Source organism: Nyctibius grandis, chromosome Z (assembly GCF_013368605.1).
Source record: "Nyctibius grandis isolate bNycGra1 chromosome Z, bNycGra1.pri, whole genome shotgun sequence".
NCBI classification, from domain to species: domain Eukaryota; kingdom Metazoa; phylum Chordata; class Aves; order Nyctibiiformes; family Nyctibiidae; genus Nyctibius; species Nyctibius grandis.
The window spans coordinates 78972223-78997778 of record NC_090695.1 but is presented as its reverse complement, the minus strand read 5'-3'; the positions used below and the strand labels follow the sequence as shown (position 1 = coordinate 78997778).

Below are 25556 nucleotides of genomic sequence, written 5' to 3'. Positions count from 1 at the left end.
AACACTGAAGTTCAGTAAAGCTTATTTCTAAGCAAAACTGAACGTCCGCATTTGACCTTGTGGGCAATGCCCTTTTAATGTGAACAGCCTAAAAAACTTTAAAAGGTGATTAGAAGTCATAGGAACAGTTGTAGAACATTATAAATTAAGAGAGTCATAATTTGGTTGTACAGAATAATTAATATGATTAGATTAGAATATCTATTAACATGTAAATCCATAGCAAGATGATACAGAAGCTTACCTAGGGGATAAACTGTAATATCCAGGGAATAAGTTTCTGACAAAAGCACAGCTAGAGCAGCCTTGTCTATCATATAGGTTGACAGTCTTCACCTTTGTACAGCAGACAAGTTAAGAACAAAGTTTTACAATTAAAATATGCAAGATATCAGTATTTAGATGGGGAGCTGTGTCTAAGTAACCAAAACAGAGCAAAATGATTTGAAATCTATTTTTGACTTTGATACTTCTCCAGTGTTAAAAAAAGAGCTTAACTTACTTTGCTTCTACTGTTTACCTTCAAGACAGGATTTGTAACATTTCCTAAAATACACAAACATACAAAAGGACGGAGGGTGATATGTGGTACAAGTGGTAGCATGAACCTCATGCTTAATACAGCCATACAGTTTAAGAATAAATCTGCATGAAAAAAACTGAGTAAAAACAGACTTCAAAAGTTTAATTACCTATAAAAGGAGAAGATTAGGACCTAAAAATAATGAGAAGATAATACGTGAAGAGACAGAAGAAACCGAACGCTGTCTGGCTACAGAGTTTGTCAGGAGTTGGTTACACAGGAATTGTACGTCCAGAAGACTATCGTGACATGAAAGCACAACTCCAGCCCTTCACTTAAAGGAAGGGAGGACCACACAGCTCACTGCCACTCAGGAAAATTACTGACCAATTTATCAGCATGTCCTCATATATAAATAAGATAAAATCTAAAAGAATTGCATTTTCACCTGAAAGAACTGAGACCCGAGATCAACATCTCCTTGAAAAAATGAATACAGCATATACTTGTGAATAATGGCTTATTTCCATAACTGTGCTTATGAACTGTTTCGTTCAACACTGCCCCTCACTTGTGATGATTTTTACCCTTCAACCTCTCTTTTGCATTAAGAAAAGGGCACTGAAGCTTATGGTACCCAAGCAGGTTTTTTCTTAATTCAGAAGTTGAATTAAGCAAAAGTGTTCATAAACCAAACACATAAGAAACATTAAATGCTAGAGTGTGAACATTTTGTGGGAACATTTCTCACAGAAACTAAAATTGCATTTCTTAACCTTTTAACCTAAAATTCAGAACAAATAACATACAATTCAAATAGGTGAAAGAAAAATCTCTTTCCTCTCTAAATACTATACTGACAAAACTCACAAAAATATCAATTCTGACTAGAAGAACATGTGAGAAAAAAACACAGCAGTCAGTTGCTGCAGATTTGTTCCTCTTTGTAAGATTTTACTGCATATTCCTTTCCTGCCTGTGCACTGGCAAATAAAGCTTTAAAGATCTGAGTGCATGGCACAAGTGATGTGCTGTAAAAGCAGTATCTTCATAGGGTTTGAAAGGTGGCGATTTCTGCTTGGTTGCATGGTCAGATGTTTTCTTCAGGAAGGAATATTCTCCCAGTCTTTCAAGAAATGTACGGAAAGCAGAGGTTTGCATACCCCCATGAGCCAAGGTTATGGACTTGAAGGTCAAAAAAATTTCCTCATAACTTGTAATACAAAATGGAAATCCAGTAGAAATATTTTGGATTAGCATCCACCATATATATACTACCCTAAATTTATATACAAATAAAGTTGTCTTAAGTTGTTTTTCTCATCTGTTATGGGTGACACTGGAAGAACCAAGTCAAAGAATTAAAAAAAAAATGGTGAAATGGTGGAAATAAAAATAAAGCTTATCTTGCACATATTTGGTGTACCATGCAATTGCAAGAATATATAGAACTTCCACCAGTGCAATCCTATGGTCTATAACCATCCATGATTTAAAGACATGGTTAAAAGAGGGAAAGATCCACTTGGATTACATTGAGTCTTGCACAGAGAAGAAATCAGGTCAGTATGCTTCATTTTCCCACTATTGATGAATATAAAATGTTAAGCTCCTATCTTTCAAAAATGAAGCCAATAAAATAGCTCTCAAGTCTATTAATTTATTTGTTTAGGTTTTGTTTTGCCCTAATCGTACCATCTTACTAATATTTTACTCATCTGGTTTTGGTTTTTTTTTTAGTTAACTCCTTTCTGAAAGACTATTTCCAAACTATTTACAAGAAAAAGTATTTTTCAACGATGTTGTTGTAAATGACAAATTCTTTAAGCCTAAGAAACAAAAAATTATCATCTTTGAATGCTATAAATGTTACTCAGAACTGTTAGATTAGTTTTTATTAATACCTAGCATTCACAAAGTAATACTAGGAAATGTCAAGGAATAACTTAAAAGTCATGCAGGTCGAACAGCAATGCAAAAGTAAGCATTATAAATTAGTACCTTCCTACTGCATAAAGTGAATAGTCTGTAGCTGGATATGAAAGAAAGGAGGACTAGACTCTTCTTTTGCACAGTTCATTTTTTACAGCTGACCTTCAGTTTGCTCAAATATATAACATCACCATAGTCTATTCATTTCCCTGTAAAAGGAGATTTCTCCAGTATAAGATATTACGTCTCTGAAAAGAATAAATCTTCTTTAGTTAAGAACTAGGCAATGGAAAAAAATTATTTAAGAGATCACTCATAAAGGATGAAATCAAAGCATGAAAAATGACTGGCTGCAAACTAAAGCAAACCTATATCCAGTAACTTCTCATATAAAAGTACATTGAGAAAAACAGAACTTCAGCCCTGGTCTGTGGTAACTTTTGAACAGTACTGCTGTTTCCCTTAATGTCCACTCTTCCACAAAATTGGTCATTACAAATCTTCAAACCATTTCAGAGCTACCCTGTTTCACCGAAATGGCAGATAGCCACCCGCAAAGAAATTGTTCCACTTTCAATGCTGACCTTTTTCAGTGTCCCTTGGATGTTTAGGGTTACCTAGACAAAAAGGTCATGTCATCCCTTGGGGATGGAAAGCAGTTTCACCATTTTATCCTAAGAAACTCAAAAAAGCATAATATTATAATTTAAATGATCCTGTCTCTTCATAAGACCACTACTGCATGACGCATGATCTTCCATAGGAGTTCACTGGAAAAATTTTATTTTTTCAGATTCTGGACAATGAAGAATTTATTTTCATAAAGAAGTCAGACGGCTCTAGAAACTTCAGCTTCTGCTTTAACAGTAGTAGAAATAAAAAAGAACTATGGACCTTTTCAAATATCATTAGTACTCAGAGTTCTTTTCCATAAGACAGAGCAAACTGTGTAACACTACAGATGGGCAAACTAGGGTATCTTGAGGGGAAAATGCAAAAAAACAACAAAAAAAGCATGTTTGCCTATCAACACCCACAGTTTTCATTTAACTAAACTGATATCTTGAAAAGAGTATCAACACTGAGGCACTGGCCAGGGCGTCAGGAGAAAGGAGTGTCATTTTCAGGCTTGCCACAGATTTTTTGCGTAGCTGGTGTAAGAGGCTTAATTTCACTGCACCTGTTACTGCACCTCAGTTACCAGTATATGTAAAATGTGTTCAGTTCCTTTTTTCTTCCCTTTGAGAGTCTTCTCAGAAGTGGGGCTATATGCACCCATTGCATTAAGCACAGTGAATTCTCCTGCCCTGTCTGTAATCTCTCCACATCTGTAAGATAAGGCAAGGAAAATATAAAAAATGTACTTCTAAACAAAGCGATTCAGTTTCATATTCACAATCATTAGACCAAAACGGTCTAAGTACCATCATTTTGCAGAGCTGTTCAGAAATTCAGACTCTAGCCACAGAACATTTCTTTTTCATCTCAGCATTTCTAAAGATTTTTCTTCAGTTAAAAATTCAAAAATCTAAACAGCTCTGCAAAAAGTCAAAGTATTTTGATTCAGAAATGTTGACAGCGGGAAAAGCAGGTTATCTCTTCATGGTGGCATCTTCTGACAATAGATGACTTTGTCCTTAAAGACTACGACCTCTGCTAGTTCAAATAGGCACTGCAGGATGTTCAGTTTGGATGTCATCCATAAAAGATAGTACCAAGTACAGCAAAGGCTTCTAAACGTAACCCCTCCCTGGGTCTGTGGGGGTCTGAAGGGCTTATTCATGTCACCTAGCCAACTGGACACAGCTCTCTTAGCTCCCCTTTTCTCTCTCCAGAGCCCTGTCTTTCTTCCTGCTCCTTCCAACATGCAATGCTGGCAATACTTTTATCTCTTGGACAGCAACATCCAAAGTCACCTGAGAAGGCAGCACAGCTCTCAGTGCTGATTATTCTTGGTCAATCACAAACCACACTTCTTAACTCTGTTTCTTTTTTGCACGGATAGGCAGAGCATTGTTTTCTCCCATCATTTTTTCCTCTGCATCTAGACAGGTTGCATTAAATTCTCCTTCAAAAATAAGGATTTCCTGGCCTCCTCCAGAGACTTTTCCCTAGGCTCTGCTGTTCTATCACCTTCCACCACCATGTCGCCTTTCTTCCGGCTTTATATTTCTACCACACAACAAACTGGGTTCCTATCCTTTCCTCACATACAAGGGATAGCAGCCATGCCCACCCATGCACTCCTTCGTAAGTGAAAAATACGCTCTTTGGTTTCCAACTTTTTAAACTTGTCCTTTATTTGAGCAACCTGGTTTTTACAATCTCTAGAGAAGCAACTTTATTCAGAATCTGATTCTTCATGTCTCTTCCTATTACACGGTAGCTACAGGATATTACACAAGGACGTCTGCCTTCCTACTGTTCTTTATTAGAATGTCCTCACCATCCTTCTCTGTGAGTACCCATTCCGCACACTGCATATGATAGCTGGTGGAGTTTGTAAATCCCATAATTATACTTGAGAGGTCCAGAGGCACATGCTGCCTCGCTGTTAGCACAGCAGAATCATTTAATGTAACAGCTTTAGGCTTAATTGTCCCTCAAATAAGAGAAGTCCTCTTTTGGGAACTGCAGTTAGATAGGTCAGCATTGAACTATTTCAGGATAAGATTCTGGAAGTGCCTCGGAGCTGTGAGTCAGAACTGAACCTGAATGTCCTGTCTTACATGATTCCAGCTAAGATTATCCAAGAACTGGACAGCAATCAAGCTGCTGCAGCATTGCATCATTTTATGTTGCCAAATGATAAGCCACAACATATGAGGTACTGCACATCTGAAGGACAAGTGACTCTTAATACATGTTCAATAATCCAGCTACTTCAGTGATCATCATCTAATATCACATTTTAATCCTTAGTCTCTATCCTCAGACCAGTGGGTGTTCCAGCAGTTTTCAGTCTATGAAATATCAAGAAATATGCACAATTGGAAAAAAAAAATCTTGGAAGAGAACGTAAAACAAATTTCCAGAACAGATTAATTGAATCCGGAACCTGGTCAACAGGAGATATCACAGTTTTTCTTTTCACAAAGTAGCTCCATCGTGTTACTTAGAAATTGACATAACCTTCTGACCAAAAATCAAACAGTAAGAACAAAGATTTCAGCCTAATTCATCAGGTCAACAGTGAAGAGCAACCCAACACAGAACTTTTACAGTTAAAGGTAGAAGAATTTCTTGCTGCTGCTATCCAATTTGATGACTAAGGAACACTTATACTGCAGTGAGGGGTGTCTGGAAATCAATTAATTGGCCAATCATTAAGGCTGACAAAACTTCAATTACTTTCTTCCTACTTACTTAGAACTTTAGCATACTTTCGCTATATTTTATAGCTGGTTTTGCCTCAGGCTGAATTGTCTTGAAGACTTCACAATAAACAGTTCATCTATATCCAAAAGAAAGTCAAAATACAGAATCACAGAATCAATCGGGTTGGAAGAGAACTTTGGGATCATCGAGTCCAACCATTGCCCTGACACCACCATGTCAACTAGACCATGGCACTAAGTGCCATGTCCAGTCTTTTCTTAAACACATCCAGAGATGGTGACTCCACCACCTCCCTGGGCAGCCCATTCCAATGTCTAATGACCCTTTCTGAAAAGAAATGCTTCCTAATGTCCAACCTGAACCTCCCCTGGTGAAGCCTGAGGCTGTGTCCTCTTGTCCTATCGCTAGCTGCCTGGGAGAAGAGGCCAACTCCCACTTCACTACAACCTCCCTTCAGGTAGTTGTAGACTGCAATAAGGTCACTTCTGAGCCTCCTCTTCTCCAGGCTAAACAACCACAGCTCCCTCAGCCATTCCTCATAGGTCAGACCCTCCAGACCCTTCACCAGCTTGGTCGCCCGCCTCTGGACTCGCTCCAACACCTCAACATCTTTCTTGAAGTGCAGGGCCCAGAACTGGACACAGTACTCAAGGTGCAGCCTCACCAGTGCAGAGTACAGAGGGACGATCACTTCCCTAGACCGGCTGGCTACACTATTCCTAATAGAGGCCAGGATGCCATTGGCCTTCTTGGCCACCTGGGCACACTGCTGGCTCATGTTTAGCCGGCTGTCGATCAGCACCCCCAGGTCTCTTTCCGCCGGGCCGCTTTCTAACCACTCTTCCCCCAGCCTGTAGAGCTGCATGGGGTTGTTGTGGCTGAAGTGTAAGACCCGGCACTTGTTCTTGTTGAACCTCATGCCGTTGGTCTCGGCTCATTTATCTAACCTGTCCAGATCCCTCTGTAGGGCCTTCCTACCCTCCAGCAGATCCACACTCCCACCCAGCTTGGTGTCATCTGCAAATTTGCTGAGGGTGCACTCAATCCCTACGTCTAGATCATCTATAAAGATATTGAACAGCACCGGCCCCAGAACTGAGCCCTGGGGAACACCGCTAGTGACCGGCCGCCAGTTGGACTTTGCCCCATTCACCACCACTCTCTGGGCTCGGCCATCCAGCCAGTTTTTAACCCATTGAAGAGTCCACCCATCCAAGCCCCGGGCAGCCAGTTTGTCCAGGAGGATGCTGTAGGAGACAGTGTCGAATGCCTTACTGAAGTCTAGATAGACTACGTCCACAGCCCTGCCCTCATCTACTAAGTGGGTCACTTGGTCATAGAAGGAGACCAGGTTGGTCGAGCAGGACCTGCCTTTCATGAATCCATGTTGGCTGGCCCCGATGCCCCGATTGCCCTGCATGTGCTGTGTAATGGCACTCAGGATGATCTGTTCCATCACTTTGCCTGGCACCGAGGTCAGGCTGACAGGCCTATAGTTCCCTGGATCATCCTTCCAGCCCTTCTTGTAGATGGGCATTACATTTGCTAATTTCCAGTCAGCTGGAACTTCTCCAGTTAACCAGGACTGCCGGTAGATAATAGAGAGTGGTTTGGCAAGTTCTTTTGCCCGTTCCTTCATTACTCTGGGGTGAATCCCATCTGGGCCCATAGCCTTGTGGGTGTCCAATTGGCACAGCAGGTCACCAACCATCTCCTCCTGGATTATGGGGGTTTCATACAGGACCCCCATCCCTAACTTCAGGCTCAACAAATACATTAGTGTGCTGACCTTACAAAAATCTAGCAAACTTCACCATGAAACATTCTAGTGCAAGTGTTTTCTGAATCAGGGGCTTAAAATTTGGCTGGGATTTACTCCTCCCATTCCAGTAAGACTCTACGCAAAATTGGCCAACTTAAACTTTTGAAAATTTACGCATTCTCAATAAACGCTCCTTAAATTTTAGCAGCTGAAGTGTACAATGACTTAATGAATCAAGTGTTTACTATATAGATGAAGGTTTGCACTTGTTAAGTTCAGGTCTGGACATGTGAATGAGAATACAGAGATTGTACTGCTGTGTAATCAATGTGTCCCCTGTGCACCAAAAAATACATGCAGAAGAAAGCTATTCAATATAAATTCAAGAGGAGAGGAAAGAAGAGAGAAGGAGGGAAGGCAGGCAATCATTTGGATGTGGGTACTAGAATACAAAACAAAGGTCTGGAAACTGGCTGGAGGGAACGGAAGACAGAAACAGCTCAGGGGATTTACTTCTAAACCAATACTAAACTGTCCAGAAACAAAAGTATGAGAGACTATACCTCCATAAACTGTCCATAGTCACACTTTCTGGCAAGAACAGTGATGCTCCAACTTAATCCTCAATGCAAAATGTTGCTTTTATAGATATTCACACACCACACATCCCATATAAAATTTTTAAAGTAAAGCAGAACTGAGAGAGTACTTTCCATACAAATATCACCTTCTAGTGCAAACAACGAAGATGCATAAGCACTTCAGAAACCGGTTGGGAAAATGCCTATGATGGGAAGTGTTTGAAAAGCTACTGCTTTCTCATAATCCATTCTGTAATAAAAACAGTCAGTAGTATTGCAAACCGAGGCAACCTTAAGACCAAATACTTGAGTTGAAACAAATCAGCCTCTGTCTTTGTCTATTTGTGAATATATACATGAACTTTTCCTAAAGAGGTCAGTGTATGATGCAATTGGCACAATAGTATTTATCAAAAACATCTGAGAGAAGAACTCCAACTTTAACTGCTACCCATTGCCCCCCAGATTTATTTCAGGATAACAATATCCAGAATTTGATTTCAAAATGTTAATACTATTTCATTAGCCACTCAGAACATGGATAAACACTGTACTAGTTACTCTACAAAGGTAAAGACCTTCCCTGCCCCAGGAGAAAGTAGGCCATATTTTTCAAAGCACATTCATAACTTTTTTACTGTACAGAAAATTAGTCAGGAAGCTGAAAGAGCACCATACATACTTAGTAATGTCAGTAAAGGCATACACACAAAATAGTATGGTAGAATATTCTAAAACAGGTGTAAAATCTGATTACATATAATTCTTCCTAATTCTCTGTGCTTTATTTTGCTACCTGAACATTCATTAAACTGATCATATTCAACATTACTTTTCATCATAAGTTTTAAACTGAAATATATTTAACATACATCAGAAGTTATTTTCAAACAACACAACACCACAACTTGTACAAAACACACACAAGGACTGATGCAACGTCTGCATCAGAACCTTATCAGATTCCATGTATGTACCTATTCCTAGGGGCATGCTCCTCCCCATCCATAAAGCCAGGATCATAATTACTGCAAGACATTATCAGAGGGGAAAAAAAGGCAACAAATGTGTTCTAACACTTAAAACACTCCACCATCTAAACATCTTTGGTATATGTTAAAATTTTTTACAGCCAACCTACTGGAGCTTCCTTTTTATTCATTCCTAGAAGGCTTGGAGCCTTTTCTTCCCAGTAAAGAAATTAAGAATGCTAAGAAAAATTTCCCATTAAATCTGTCACTGTACCTTCCTGAACTTCACACTTGTGTCACTCCAGAGGAAGAAAGTGGAAGTGAAAGGTGAGGAATTTATACTGCTTGGTTTGAAAAAGAGTAAAGAAATCCTTCCTGGTAGGATGGCGTAGAGTAGGTCTGGAATGCTATAAATCCCAGGGGCTGGGGGGATACTGGGACAGACCAGATTGCCTTGTAAAGATTTCACCTGCCTTGACAAGCAGAAGTTTACAAGCCAGGTCTAAATCATTCACTGAAACTTAGTTTGGGCTTACTTTATACAGTGGAGGATGATGGTGCAAAGCTTGCATAAAGCTGCTTTACTGCAGTTTCTAGAAAGGATCATCCATCCAACAACAAGCCTCACCTCACTCTTGTGGGGGCTGCGTGCGGGAGCTTTCACTGCTGCTGCCTGTGTGTACCAGTTTGCAGGGATCCACTTGCCAGGGCTGGTAGTCTGCATACCTTTTACAAGCACAAAGTTCGTTTAAAATAGGATTAAGAATAGGTTTACTGTCAAACCCAGCATTTACAGCTCTGCCTCAACACCAGCGTCATAAAAAAACGAAAAGGAAGTATGTTTCAACATCACTATTATTATAAATGTCTTGTGACTGTACCTCAGAACATTAAAAGAAAGCCAAGACACTTGTAGTACTGATAACTGCCGTCTTCTCCTCAAATTTTCATTTTTTATGTAGACATACTGCATCAAAAACCCCGACTTACAAGTAGTATCTCAACAAATATAGATGCTGAATGTCACCATAGCAAATACCTCATATTTTTGACACTGATCCAGTACTCTGTTATACAGGAGCAGTAGACAGATTTCATTTAACTGGGAACACAGTGCAGCAAAGATATTTCTCCAGATTCTATATAGTTTTTATAAGACTATGTCAACTGTCATTCTAATGAATCTTTTGTTTTTAGAGAATTATTACCTACTCCTAACGGGTTCCTTACTTAAAAATCTTTCAATAAGGATGTCCAGAGGTAAAAAAATCCATACAATAGCTATATCAAATTAAATCACAATGCAAGTCAACCTGTATGATATTTGAAATACTATTATCTTTGAGGAAGAGTCAGTATAACTCCTTTTTAATATATCGTAAATTACTGGGTTCAAAGAAAACGGTAACCTGAAACAGTACTTTTTCAATGCTGTAAAATATAATCAGCATTTCCAAAAAAAGAAGTCACGTGCAGCTTCCAAACCCAAAAGACATAAGAAATTACCTACGATTTTCCCTGAATGCCAGACATCTTATATTAACATTTATAAAATTGAAAAGTTACAACCAACTAGACAATTAAGATGCATCTATCTTTCTTTATGGGCACATGTATATACTTGCATACAGACACATAGAGGCACTTCAGAAAGCAATAGTTTTAATCTGAAAAATGTAAACTAGAGGAAAAAATGGCTGAAAAAGAAGCATTTGCCTAGCTGTAAATGTAAAATGATCACACCATAAAACAACTACTGTGAAGAAGTAGAAACAAGGTAAAAAACTACTGTTGGGTAAGTTCTCAGTTAACCTCTTGAAGAGGAACACAAGGACTCAAGAGAGATATTAATAATGTTTTCAAAATATTAATTATCTGGAATTGGTCACAAGTCAACATAACAAATACTTATTTTGATTGCCTTTGGTTCCTAAAGATTATTTCATATTGGAGCTCTTGTCAAATCCTACACAACCTCTCCCAAAAAATTTGATACAATTAAGGCTAGAAACGAGACCTTCATTTCCAGCAGAAAAACATTAAAGTATTTCTTTTTATCTGAGAAGGGAGGTATCTGAACAGTTCAGTCAGACTCTTGTACACAGTTTTTATTTAAAGCTCCCTCTCTCCTGTCCTCATACCTGTTTGAAACTACATTTAGAAAAACAAATGAAATGTACTGAAAATCTCACAGGACACCACAGGTACAGAAGGTGAACATACGGTATAGGATGGGGGAGTGAAATTAATCTGTATAAAAAATAGCTGAATGTTATTTTAAGAAAGGATCTGTCTGAAAATAAGGCAAAAGGACAAATACTGATCTAACATTGTGAATACAAATACAATGAACAAAATATGAAGAATGTCAACACCAATAAAAAAGACCAATGACATTATTTTGACACTGCTTATATAATCAAAGCTAGTAAATGTTTGATTCATCATCATATTTCAATCAGTTGTTAGTAATAACTGCTTTCAGTATTTGTTTGACAATAAAAACACTGTATCATTAAAATGGAATCCCAGAATCATTAGCTGGTATCAGTTGACTATTAGAACTCAGACAGTCCTAAATTCAGTATAAATATCACTGTTCATGAGCCAGGGCTGTCAAGTCTTGAAAATCCTGTATCTGATCTCAACCATGCGTGATGTGGAAGGTGCATATTCCACATGAGTAGCTTCTGTATTTCATGGAAAAGCCTCCTGTTATCAGCATTCAGGAACTCATTCCAGAAGACTCAATCATATTACTCCCAACGCTGGAGGAAGAGTTAGGATTCAAAACACAGGCTCAGTTACCGAGGGGTCAGCACAAACTCAATCACCTGTGCAGTGAAGCACCATGACCATTTTCTACCTATATGTTTCAAACTATTTTTAGAGTAAAAAGAACATTTACTTATTAGCTAAGTATATATGCTCTCAAGGAAAACTTAAAATGGCAATGAGTAATTCCTAGGAAACAAACTTTAAAACAAATGATAATACTTAATATCTTCACATTTTTAAGGATTCTTATTTATCAGAAGCAAGCAACAGTATAAGACCACAGCACTATTAAGTACAATTCTGTCTTTCACAGCTAAAAGAGCAATTAAAATTAATCACTACAAAAAAAAAAAAAAGGGGAAAAAAAAGAAACTAAGATTAAGTTGTTTTCCCTCATGTACCAGCAATGATTTACACCCAAGCTTCAATATCTGTTCTACCCCCCAAAGCAATCTGAAGTCTCACTGCCTTTGGCATAATAGAGATGGATGCTGCATGTAGCACACAATATAACAGGTTAAGCTATCTGTGCCAATCTTTCCCTTTCCTAAGAGGATTAGCACTGCAATATGGTATAACAAATGGTTGTGAATAAGCAAGATGGTACACCTGGACTTCCCCAAAAACAATCGTTCCACTGAATAGCCTCAAAACAGGTTTACTCTTTAAATGTTGCTGAGATGAAAAGAAACTAAATTCATAAATCCAGAATTGAAAAAAAATATAAAAATCACCTATGCTTTAACATGTTTAAAAAGTCAAAATATTTTTTAAGTTTAAAAAAAAGTTAATCAACATATAAGGGATCTTCACTGTTCTGTTTTTTTCTCTCCAAAGAAATCACTGAAAATTGAATAATTCCGTTTTCCTAATGACATATTTCACCCTATTATGTGTACTTTCACTGTTTCATTCTATGTAGAAGCATACGTATTTTTTTAATAAACCTATCCTATGCAACTCAACTTTTCTCCAAAGGGAACACAAAGCGAATTGCCTGGGATGGGTGATAATAAAAGAGCAACACCATTTATTAATTTTGTATAAGTTATCTGCCACCCTAGAGATTCATTGGAGGGGAAGAACATGTCTGAATTTCACCATACAGTGCCACAGGCACAAAGTGAGAGAAACTAAACAAGCACATCCTGAAGGGAGAAAAAATGCCTGCAGCAGCAAATGACCTACTACATACCTCACTCTCAGACTTTTTGATGTTATAATTTGTTAATTTCAGGGAAAAAAAGACAATTACCCACAGTTTTAGTTTGTTCTAGCAGAATTATTAAACTTTTTAAAGTTTTTGATCAAAAGTGACATATACCGTTCAAAAGACCTGTGTATTTTCAAAAGATTACAATCCCCAGTAAATTTGCATGACAAAGTCTTTGTCGTATCTATTTCCTTATTACCTGAAGCAGCAAACTGCATTATTAGAACAGTACTAAACTATTTAAGGATGAAGTATATCAAATTTTTATTTGAATTCCTGTGCATTGAAGTTAATATTTTCCAGCTCAATGCACAGTAAGCAAAAGATAATTTTATTCAAATATGCATTTCATGGTATGAATAAGGAAGTGTTCATCTCCCCATCGAATTGGTAAGTCTTTTAAGTAATGATTCATTTGAAAAATCAACAGGGTATTGGCAATTTAGTGTAATATTAAACACATGCATATACCACACCTATACTGATACACACGTAATACCGTTTCGGTGATATATATGATAAAGAATACGATTTACACATTGTAATGCATTAAGATTAGTGAGGTGATAGTTTAACCGTCTATACATCTAATAAATAAGACAAAAACACACGCATGCATATTTCTCATTCCTAAATTAGTATCACCTGAATGAAAAGAATAAAGTTGTTGGCTACTGTTTTTTTTTCATAAAGGAAAATTAAGATTAACATATTATTATGTAGATTAATATGTCAACTAATGAACAATTAAAAGTTCACTCCATCCTATATGAAAGCAATTTTAATAAGATTATCCCTCTTAAAATTACATTTCATGAGGAATAAAAAGAAATTTGTGTGCATATCTATACTACTTAGCATGGTGCCACTCTCAAAAGTCTGTATTAACACAATTATTGCCAAGATCACCCCAAAAGAACAAGCTGCCAAACAGCCTATGAAAGTTATTTTAAAACCTTTATTCCATGATCAGATAAGCATACTTACAAGATAAACATAGTTTATTACACACAAAAAAAGCCCCCAGCATAGTTCCCATCCTAAATTCTATCATCCTGTGAAGGCACTGGTGTGTTGCACGAGCTGAGATGTTACCCTACCACAGCTTTACGGGAGCATCCCACCTTGAAATGTGAGATACAACTGCTCTATAGCACATCAGCTGAAATGAAAAGTTACTCCTATGTACTGTTCCCAGATATAAATAACCACAGAGCCATGACACTTCCACAAACCCAAATTCTCTGAATCGAAACAACTTTATTTTCTTCTAAACAGGATTTTTACAAAGTGGCCTGTACAGAGTAAAATCCAAGCCACAAACAACTACTGTATTTCCAAGTACAATCATACTAGTATGTACTTACCTGTTTCCCCTTCAAACGCTATTTAAAATAAACAATTTAATATTTGCCAATTTAAAATAAACAATATATTGAAGATCTGTACCACAACAGGAAGGGCATCATCACAATTTGTGAGCAATGAGGTCACAGTTCCACAGCCAGCTTCCCACAGGCAGATCCTCAAAACTTCTCCACACAGGAATAGTACCATGCTGCTGAATCGAGACTAGTCAATACTTCCCTGCTAAAAGTTTCATTAAAACTCTGCATGCAGAATATTCCCTATCAAATAAACTCGCTTATTCAGGTGATACAGATCTCATTTCTATATAACCCATTAGAAAATACAATGCTGTACTTCTGAACAATGTTGATTACATATTTCCTAAAGTCTTGTTCAGTTACTGTTCAGAGTGGTGTTAGTGATTTTACTTTAGTTTAAGAAAAATGAAAAGTGCAGACAAGTAAATAATTAACAAAGGGTAAGAATCTCTTACTCCAAAGCCATTCATGCATTATTTATCAATATTTTGTATAGTTTGCATATATGACACTGTGTATCGAAAGTACCATTTTTAGTCAGGTTTTATAGTTCAAAACAGCTGCTTTGACAAAAATAATGATACAAAAAAGTCAGAAAAAAAAAAGTAAATTCCCCATAAAACCTGAAATTGTGAAACATAATTAATGCAAAGTGAGATGAATTCAATTTCATAGTAAAACTGTTTACCTCTATAGAAATCAATGACCCTATGCACTGGATGTTCATTTAATGCTATTTAGATCTAATTTTAAAAATTAGTTAACGTATATTATGTTTTAAGCTCATTTACTAAGGTTCAAAGTTGCAAATATTTTCTGTTAGCTAAAATGACTATTTACAGAATAGGTGTGTGGGTAGAAAAAGAGAAAGCTAGCAAATCTAAAGTTATATTTTTATGGAGAATTTAATCTCTGTTCTTACAATTATTAGACTACACAGGCAATAACACACTACAAAATTAATGCACTGGCTTAAGTAGATGACATTATTTTTGAAGCAGACTGATTTTGTAATACTGCACACATTTAAACAAAAGCTCATAGTTTAAAAAACAAAAGGGAAGGAAAATACAATACAAGTGCAAACCTGATCTATCTCTAATCTTTTCTTTTCAAGCCTAGGCTACTCAAGAATCTTCAACTAATTATTCCATTTTATTGATGGCATTTTTCCCAAGGGAAGTTATTTAAAAAGTTTAACCCCTGAGCAAGTCATGGCTTCTCCTGCCTTTGAAAGTGTCAAGTGCATTGATTATAACTGCAGGAAGTGTTACCTTCTACCCAGAGAATCTCACCCTGCACAATCTTAAACACTGTCTCTCTCCCAAAACGGCTTTGATTCAGCAATTCAGACCGCTTCAGCTGATATTAAAGGCAGAAGCACCACAGAAAAGGGATCAGCAGTTAAAAAGAAATACAAAGAGGAAAAAAAACAGATCTTGGATATAGTACCACAAAGCTTGAGAGAAAAGCAGATTTGAAAAAGACATCAGAGTGACTAAAAAAAGAACAACATGACAGAAATTAAACAAGATTTTTATGTTCGCCTTCTATGCATTTAAACTCATCTCAACCTCTATTGAAATTCCGATCATACCCAAACCCCAAGGCTTTTGACATACTTTCAAAAATCCACACCCTCTCTTACTCTTTTCTAAGTCTCCAGAGTCACTGTTAGGTATCCAACAAGTTGAAGAGAGGGGGAAAAAGAAAAAAAAAGGAAAAATCCTAATATACATATGATAAAAAGGCCATTGATAGTCATATTAAAACTTTGTTTCTAAAGTGATCGTGATTATTTTAAATATTCGGTGTGTCTTCTTGACTCCATACTTAGCCAGTGAAAAGAATGCTCAAATGGTTTGGGGGTAAAAAAAAAATCTTTTCAAGCCACATGTATCCAAATATCTTTAACAGTCATTTTCTTAGATCAGTGACAATGTAAGAGTAAACTAACACAAGGTGCTGCAGGGTTCTAAAATACGACAGCCAGCAGAATAAAGGAAGACAAAGCAATCTGTAAGTATCTCTATTAAATTAATGTAGCACAGAAAACTCAAAGGGTGTAATACACACAATTAATGCAACAATGGTAACACAAATCTTGGAAAGGATGCACTAAATTCCAAGGGGTAATTGGATTTTCAGAACCGCAAGTGGGGTTTTTTCCAGTTCAGTCATGACAGGGCCAGAAGGTAATGATACATCTGCCATGATGCAACAAGCAGACCCGTCTTCTGTCAAGAGTTGAAATCATAAAGGAATAAGCTGTCGTTAGCAACCTCTCTCCAAACAGTAGAGCTGTCATCTCATTGTTTTCCTTTGCTGGCATGGGGGCTGGTGTGGGCTTATATACCCTGTCAGTTCAATATTAGTCTAAGCTTTTAACCTTTTCTTGAATTTCTGACTTAATAATTATTAACCCTTACACAGCATATTATGTATTATTATGCATTTTGTGATCAATTAATATCGCTTTCAACTAACATTGCAGCTTTTCCTTCCAGCTGCTTGGTGATCAGTATTTCAAATCAGTATTTGAGAGATTATAACTTCCTCATAAAATGTTTTAGAAGGAATTAAATATATTGCTTTTTAAATTTTCTTTCAGCAGTATGGTGTATTTTATACCAATTACATGTGACAAATTATTTAGTAATACATTTTAATTCATGTTTATGTTTTTAGAAAGATCTCAGAAGATCATCCAACCAGCTATTAACTTAAGTTTTCTTAATATTATCCCCATAAAAGTAAGGGTTGTAAATACAAGCTCTCCACTAAGAAGTACTTCACAGGCAATGTTATTTCTATGGTCCAACAGAATGAATAAAAGCAAATACATGTACCAGAGTCAGAAAATTAACATTTGAAAGAAAACAGTATAGCACATTATTGTCCATTTTAGTGAAATTTTACTTCCAGTAGAATATTAGAATGCCCAAATAAGATTATGATTACTCTGGCACTGTAACTGACTATTACTAAATAAATGAAGTATTTTAACATCTTTCTGCAACAATATGCTTAGGAAACATAAAAGGCACACAAATATTAGTATTCTGCAGAAGAACTGTAATTGCAGTGAAACGTCAGCTCTGTTTTTTTTTGCAGAAAGTGTCACTTGCCTATCTCACTGAAATTATGCTAAGCATGTATAAACTACAGGACAAAATTTTAAATCTTATGTTCCTAAAATATGACCACCAGAACAAAGGGGATGTTGTCTAACAAGATATTCTATGCTTAAAAATGAGATATAAAAGTTTTTCAGCCAGAATTCTTGTTATTGCAGTGTAAACAAAGCATAATTTCTTGACAACAATGTGTAAATATCCACTTTTGAAACTGTTTGATTTTTACAAAATGGAAAGACTGAAACGTGTTACTATACCAGTAACTAACCAGCAAGGTTATCAAATCACACAGAAGTTATGGCGGCTAAATTTACTACTGTTACACTGAATGATTTAGTTGTTGCATTCAACTGAGTTACAAAACTAATGACATCTTATTGCATGCTGAAGAAAGCAACCACACCCAGCAATTCTCAGCAAATATTACCAATCTGATAGTTATATACAACTGAATGTTGTTAATGAGTGAATAAACCCAATATTCTGACCAAAAATGTTCTTAAGTACAGAAATTGTTAAGAAAATACAGTAAGAAGAGTAGGATAAATGCAAGAGAAAACTGAAACTGAAAATCATGTTTTATCAGCCATTAAAGATTTCTGCATTTGACGCCCATCTCGAGCAATCCTTTTCTTTTTCAGTTGTTCATGGAAAGTCAGGTTTGTGGGTGCTGCTGCATTTCTTCTAAAAAGTTCATCCAGGTTCTTTGAAGAAGCTATTTTTCTGGTGCTATTACCCCTACATTAAGTATTAATTCTCCTTTTAAATAACAATAAAAATATATAAGCCATCTCAATGTGTGGTGAATTTGAAACCAGGTAACAATTCTTGGATGTTTTTTTTTAAAAAAATCAAATAACCGACAGTTGCTGTGGTTGAATTTTATTAGCATCCTTGGGACCACAGCTACCTTAGGTAACAAATGTACTGAATTTCCAAAGACACAGAAAGCATCCAAGTTAAGTTTGTACTTGTGCAGTAAGCTGATGTCCTCTTTATTCCCTAGAGGAAAGGTATCAAAGATAAGAGAACTCCAAAGTTCTCAATGTCCAAACTTAGGTAAGATGAGCTCTTCTTTCCCCAAGGAACAAACTTCCTCCCTAAGTAGATCAACTTCAGCTTCTCTTGCCTAACACTCACCGGATTTTAAAGCACAAAGTCCGCTTCTCCAACCACTACAGAAGGAATGCTATTATATGGAGCAGTAGTCAACTTTTGCACCCCTTCTTGCTTGTTCCCCTGTATCACTGGTATCAGTGGTACACTTCCCAGATGAATCTTTAGATTACCATCCATACTGTTACCACTCATCAATGAATCAGAAAAGCATATGTCCTCATAACCTCCTCCTCCTAAAGAGCCTAATGACCAAGGTCCTCATAGTGAACATGGGAGGCCCTGAAGTACCTAAATGAAACCAGGAACGAAATCCTTAATTTTTGACACCCCACATGCCCTCATCACTGAATTAAAGAAGTTACCTCTCTCTCTCACCACCTCCTCCTGGTGCTGCTTCAGTCATTGTATATATCACTAAATAATAACTGATCTCAGTCATTGTACATATAGAATCACAGAATCGTTTTGGTTGGAAAGGACCTGTAAGATCATCGAGTCCAACCGTTAACCCAGCACTGCCAAGCCCACCACTAAACCATGTCCCTCAGCACCACATCTACTCATCTTTCAAATCCCTCCAGGGATGGTGACTCCACCACTTCCCTGGGCAGCCTGTTCCACTGCTTGACAACCATTTTGGTGAAGAAATAATAACTGATCTGAGAAGGGACTGACTATGGGCAGCGAATGAGACATTTACACAAAATATAGATGAGACATTAAAATTCCTCTTCTAATTTACATTTATTTATTTATATGATTTACATTTACTTATTTATAAAAAGTGGAATAGCTTCAGTGTGGTATTATCATTAAAAGTGGAATAGTCCCCCATTCCCAAAGGAAAGACTTGAACTTCAGTCTCTCACACATCAGATGACTGCTTCTGTCAAAAATCAGTATTTCCCACTGCAGGAAGTTTCAGTTCTGTTTAAATAAAACAACAAACCTATGCAGTATTTATTTTGTACCATATTCATAGGAAATTGCATCTTTTTTGTTTTAAATATCTTTATAATACGTATGTTATAATTTTAATCAAGCTTTTCTTGCTTTACTGCTTTATATTATCACATTTGCCTTTTTTATATTTGTTATTCTAAAGAAGATCTTTTCCTACTGTGTTTTAATGTATTTGCACACATCTGTCTCTCACATTGTATATACTTTTCTCCCTCCTCTTTTTCCTACAATCTGTTCTCGATCTTGTCGCTTGTTTGTTCTCTTCTTTCGTATTTCAAAATCTCTTTCACACAATCAAGCTTGAATTTCTGATTTAACACATTAATCTCACCTCTTCGCATAAAACCTTGTAAACTACCCCCAAGACTTATTACACAAAAGACTGAATCTACACAACAGAATTTGATATAAAAGATGGAAGGAGAAGTATTACCTACAGGAACCACCCACCTGAAAAGAAAAAACACATTTCTAGCAACTCGAGTTCCCATAAGGATATTTCTCCTTGGATCTTTTTATTTCCAACGTGTATCAGCCCCAAGCCACTAGAAGCATGATAAATTCTAGGCCTTGACATTGCTCCCTTATTTAATACATGCTTTAAGAGAAAGTTTTAATTTTTTTTTTCTCAAGTGTTGTACCAGAGAGAAATAGTTTCTTTTCTTCCCTTAACTTCCTGGTTAGGAGAGCAGTATCAGTTCATCCCGCTCAATCCAGTGCTCACTGATAACTCCAGCTTTTGCATCCCTGTTTCCACATTTTCCAAGAAATGAACTGAAACTTGCTTGTGGTAGTCTCATCCCTCTCCACAGAGAAAAGCAGAAGAGAAAAAGATATGGTTTTGACCTACCTAGAGGGTTTGTTTTGTTTCTTTGTCTTTTTGATTTTGTTTTAAGGAAAGCAGAGGGGACATTTCTGAACTAGTTTTTGCACAAAAGACATTTAAGCACTACTTTTGTGATTTAAATTTTCTTTTAAAAAAGGAAATCCTAGTCTCCAGCAAATATTTTAAGACGCATACATATGTTTCACACTCACATCAGATCAGCAGAATTTTCAAATCCTAGATGCTATTATCCACCTCAAATTCATATAGTTTATAAGAAAACAAATCCATGTTCTCTTGTTATCAGCACTGTAATCTTATGCCTTGATAAGGTTTGCTGGTTTCATTCAACAATGAGACCTCTTCTTAGAAGAAACACTGGAAGATGAAGGAAAATAATTCCTTACTTCAAACTGGCATAATTGTGTGAGGAGTTATCACAATTTTCGATCAGGCCATTTACCATCTAGACCAGTTATTTTCATTTCGTAACAGACAAAAGTGCCTAAATCAACTACAGGATAAAACACCAGAAAACCCAGAAAAGGATGCAATTTTTATTATTATTAACTAAAATTGGAGTACTTATACTCACTCTATCATAATTTCATGCATTTGGAAGAGGAATTTATAGGATCTGTACATGAAGTAGGCATGATATCAGCATGTAATTATCTGTATTCTCTTTTTAGTCATAACATAATGACTCCAAATACCTTCAGTGGGGCTCAACTTCCATAAAATATTGCCTTATCTAACCAGATATACACCCAATTCCCACTACAGTGATTACCGGATACAAAAAACAGCAATACATTTAATATAATACAATTGATCTAATCTTCATTTTGCATGAAAAAATAATTGCAAATAGTACGTGTTCTAAACATGTAGTACATTTACGAGAATTTTAAGATGCACAAAAAGAGAGAGTGGGTTTTACTGCAGCTGGAATTACTCGACTAAAGAGAACTACAAATTTAAAAATCATGCTAAGAAAGAAGGAAGTCAAAAGATAACAGTACAAAGTCTGATGCCCCAATGTGATTAAATGATTACATTTTTAAAAGATATTTTCTCATCAAACTCTTTGGGTTTTTTTCCTGTGTTTTTTAAAGAAGCATTCAAAATGCAGAAAGATAGAATCTGTTTTTAAGGATAATAACCATTCGAGGGAACAGAGGTCTGATCTCTGTCACACTGGCACAATCATTGCATGAAATAAATACAAAATAACAAAACACGAAAAAGAAATAAAACTCTCCTCTACTAGAAATACTCTCTTAAAGATTATCTGTTAATTTAGGGATAGTATCCCAGTTTTAAATGCTCAGCCTCTCATGTTAGCCAAGACAGCAGAATCTCTACGAAAGAATGAAAATGCAAGCATGTAAGCATCGCCACAAAAATCTGAGTAGCTACAGCTCTTCGGGTTTCTTGGGAAAGGTTTTGGAACTTGCACTCTAGAAATTAACCTCCTACACTGCATCTACCATACACCTATATTACATCTAGAGCATTTTTTGTTCTGCATCTCAGTCTTGATTTAAAATGAACAAAAACTTTATGTTAGAAGAAGCCGAGCATCACTTTCACAAGACGAGGTTTCTTTTTCACACAAAGTGTAGTCTGGTGCTTTGTTAGTGTATTATACAAAACAAAAATAACTTAATGGCCCAATATGTTTTCTTTTTTTTTGCTTTATGAAAAAAGTAGAAAGCATGTTTGAAGAGAACCATTTTCTATACTTAATACTACAAAGCCAATTGCAAAAAATTGAATCATTTTGCAGAACGTGTAACAATCACAGTGACAACACTGATATTAGAGTAGAACACTAACTTAACTTGGTAAACATAACAGAAATAGTGAGTCTTAAATAGGTTTTTCTAATGTTTACTACAGGAAGTTTCATTTTGGTAGCAGGATGCAAGAGATGAGTTACACCTACAAAGTTCCAGTGTTAAAAACATCACACAAATTGTGCATTGTCTCTCACATAGATGTAAATGTAACAAAATAGTGTTCATAAAATGTAAATGCTTTTTACTGTCAAGTATTGATAGGTGAATCAGAACGAATCAGTATTCAGTGCAAAACTGAAAAAGACTGTGCCTCTAATAAATTCAGTACAAGCCTAGCAAAAAAGCCTGCTGTTAAAATGAAAGCTCATGTTATCATGAGATTACAACAGACGTTGAGTGAGAATACGTACAAATTTAATGAAATGAAAAGAAAACAGTTCAAATCATAACAAATTTCTCTAGTGCCTTCCATTGCATCTCATCGCCTGCTAAGGGCTCTTGTCACGTTAGCTGCCATATTAAAGTACATGGCAGTTCTGCAACAACAACATGACATATAACTAAATTTTTTTTTACTGTAACAGAGAAAATTGGTTCCATTAGAAAAAAGTTCTGAAAACAAACAAGCAAGTATTCTCATCATAAATAAAATGATCATATAGGGAAATACTGAACACTGGTAAACAAATTAAAACGTCACAGATTTAGAGCTCTTCATACACAGCTCCACACATACACAGGCACAGGCACAGGCACACACAATCGTACATACATGCACTTTCTCTTACCTCAACAGCTCTCTTTATATACGGTATCTGCGTGCCACTGTCCAGATCTTCATTAATTATAAGTCTCCTAGCCCACTGACCTGCTCTGACAACGCCATTACCATGAATTAGGACCAACAGCTTGTCAGGATTTGTTAATGCGTCTTCACTCATAAAGATAAAGCTCTTTGGTTCACTATCAGTCGCATCAACCTGCAATTATAGATAACACACACTTTTACGCATCAATAAAACTTTTTAAAAGAACATCTGTAGTTATAAAGTTAGCCACTAAACTGATATAAAAATTTTCACCATTTAACAGCTATTTGTATGCATATTATAAGGACTAATGTGTGCCCAGGACTAAATAAAAATAAAGGAAAAGGTAGTATATGTGCAATGTAACTTTGAAACATGAAAATATACCACAGTTTAGAACAGTAATTCAAGGGAGATTTAAATCAAAAAAAGGGATAAAAATTATGCTAAAGCTTTGAAACATCAGTTGTTTACAGAAATTTACTGGCAAAAAAGAAAGTCCATAAAAGAACAATTGGGGGCAGAGGGGAATCAAGTAATTTGTCACCTCTGATATGCCTGAAGCAACAATAAAAGTCTTACATAACATGAAAAAAATCCTAGAGAGTTCCATCTCAGCCACCTCAACATAAATACCCAATAAGCCATGTATGAACCAGTATTGTAAATTTGTCTATTATAAATTTAATAGGATAGGCCTAATAAAATATAGAAACCCAATTTGGGTCTAAATAATGGCTTCATTAAGAATCCTGCAGCTGGGTCAATGCTTAGCTACTTTGCTACAGGAACAGACCAACAATCAGCTTTGATATTCAGTAAACCATAATCTAATTCCAAGTTTTGCCCTTACTGTAGAGAGTAAAGTAGCACTTTTTGTTCAACAAAACCCGAAGTTCTGTAAAACAGGTCTACACTTGGTTTAGCAAGCCTGGCTCAAAGCAAAAGAACTGTGCTGGTATAAACACTGTGAGGACTGAAAGAAACTTCCCGTCTATTCATCCCTCCCTTTCCACCATACGAATACATAGAAAAGGAAGAACAGAACAGGCAAATCTTCCCATCCTACTGTACTCCACATCCCACGACCTGCACAGGCTAACTGTACAGCTGCTAGGAACAACCCTGGATTGTCTTACGCTCTGCAACAGCGACGAAAAGCAGGTCAGGATATGAGCCTTACGTTGAGACAGGAGGAATGGCAAATCGGATGATGTCAGTTTTTCTCTCATACATGGGTATGTATTCTTAATTACCCTTACTTTAGGAAAAATTAATTCAGCGTGAAACTCCAGACTTTTTGTAATGCAAATCCTACCTAATATTTTTTTAATGAAGTCAAGAAGGCTACTTCAACAAAAGGAATTCCACACTGGAAGAATGGTCACGTCTCTCTTCAGCATCTGCTGTAGCGCTGAAGACTTTATTCCCTGCCCCAAAATGACGTAACATCTCACGTGCCTCAGCCTGCACTTTCTACACCAGGAAATGTACTGACCTTCTCTTACACTTTGTGTGAAACTAGAAAACATGGTAAAAAAATACGTTCTATTGAAAAGAATTTACAATATATAAGTACAACAGGTACCATACTGGGGATACCATCGGATCACATCACCGTTTCTGCAAGTAGCTGTACTGACACCTTAAAATTTAACACGGCTTAGGTAAAAAGTCAGACAACACTAAATCTCAGATAGGACTTGGCAAGATGTAATTGACTTTTGCACATAGACTGAATACTTATGATACTGTAATTGAGAAAAAACATTGTGAATTTGTATTTCAAAGATATAAATTAGCTGTTAAGTTTTAGTGTTTATAAACTAAATTTTTGTTTAATATTTAGGAAAAATTAGCACTTAGTAATCATGTGTACTAGAAGATATAACTAGTTCACACTTCTGCTAATACATTAATTTAAAAAAGTTAAAAATATCTACCAAGATCATAAAAAATAATTCTTCATTCTCTTCCTCAAATTAACCCCATTTGGAAACTTTTCCTCAGGCTAATTTATCCTCAAACAGTAGTAATACATTAGATCAAGTTTTCACTAAAGAATGCACACAAAGGTCACTCCTGTGCACAACCTTACTTTATTGACAAATCAACGTACAATACCATTTAGCGCTAGAAACGCTGATTCTGCATAAAATAATTTATATTTATTAGCCACCTTCTCTTCCGGACCTACTCATGAACACTTATTTCTGATCCTTTATTTAACACAAATCGGATAGATTCAGTAAAATGCTGAACTTCAATTAGTTTAATTTAACAATTTGATTCAAGTTTGTTATTCACATGCAACAATAATCTTCCAATAATATGTAGCTAGGAATGTCAAACCAATCTAAATTCTGCTGATAATTTACTGTTTAAAAGTACTATTTAAAGTCTAATTTTC

General features: G+C 36.3%; 1 protein-coding gene across 5 annotated transcripts in view; it reads right to left on the bottom strand.

The window, feature by feature from the left end:
- Positions 1 to 25556, bottom strand: part of ARB2A (ARB2 cotranscriptional regulator A) — a 272896-nt gene that overhangs the window by 189123 nt on the left and 58217 nt on the right. For all 5 annotated transcript variants that reach the window (XM_068422781.1, XM_068422782.1, XM_068422780.1 and 2 more), the window contains exon 6: positions 23126 to 23317. In XM_068422781.1, the coding sequence (XP_068278882.1) occupies positions 23126 to 23317 (192 nt within the window). The remainder of the gene's footprint in view (positions 1 to 23125; positions 23318 to 25556) is intronic.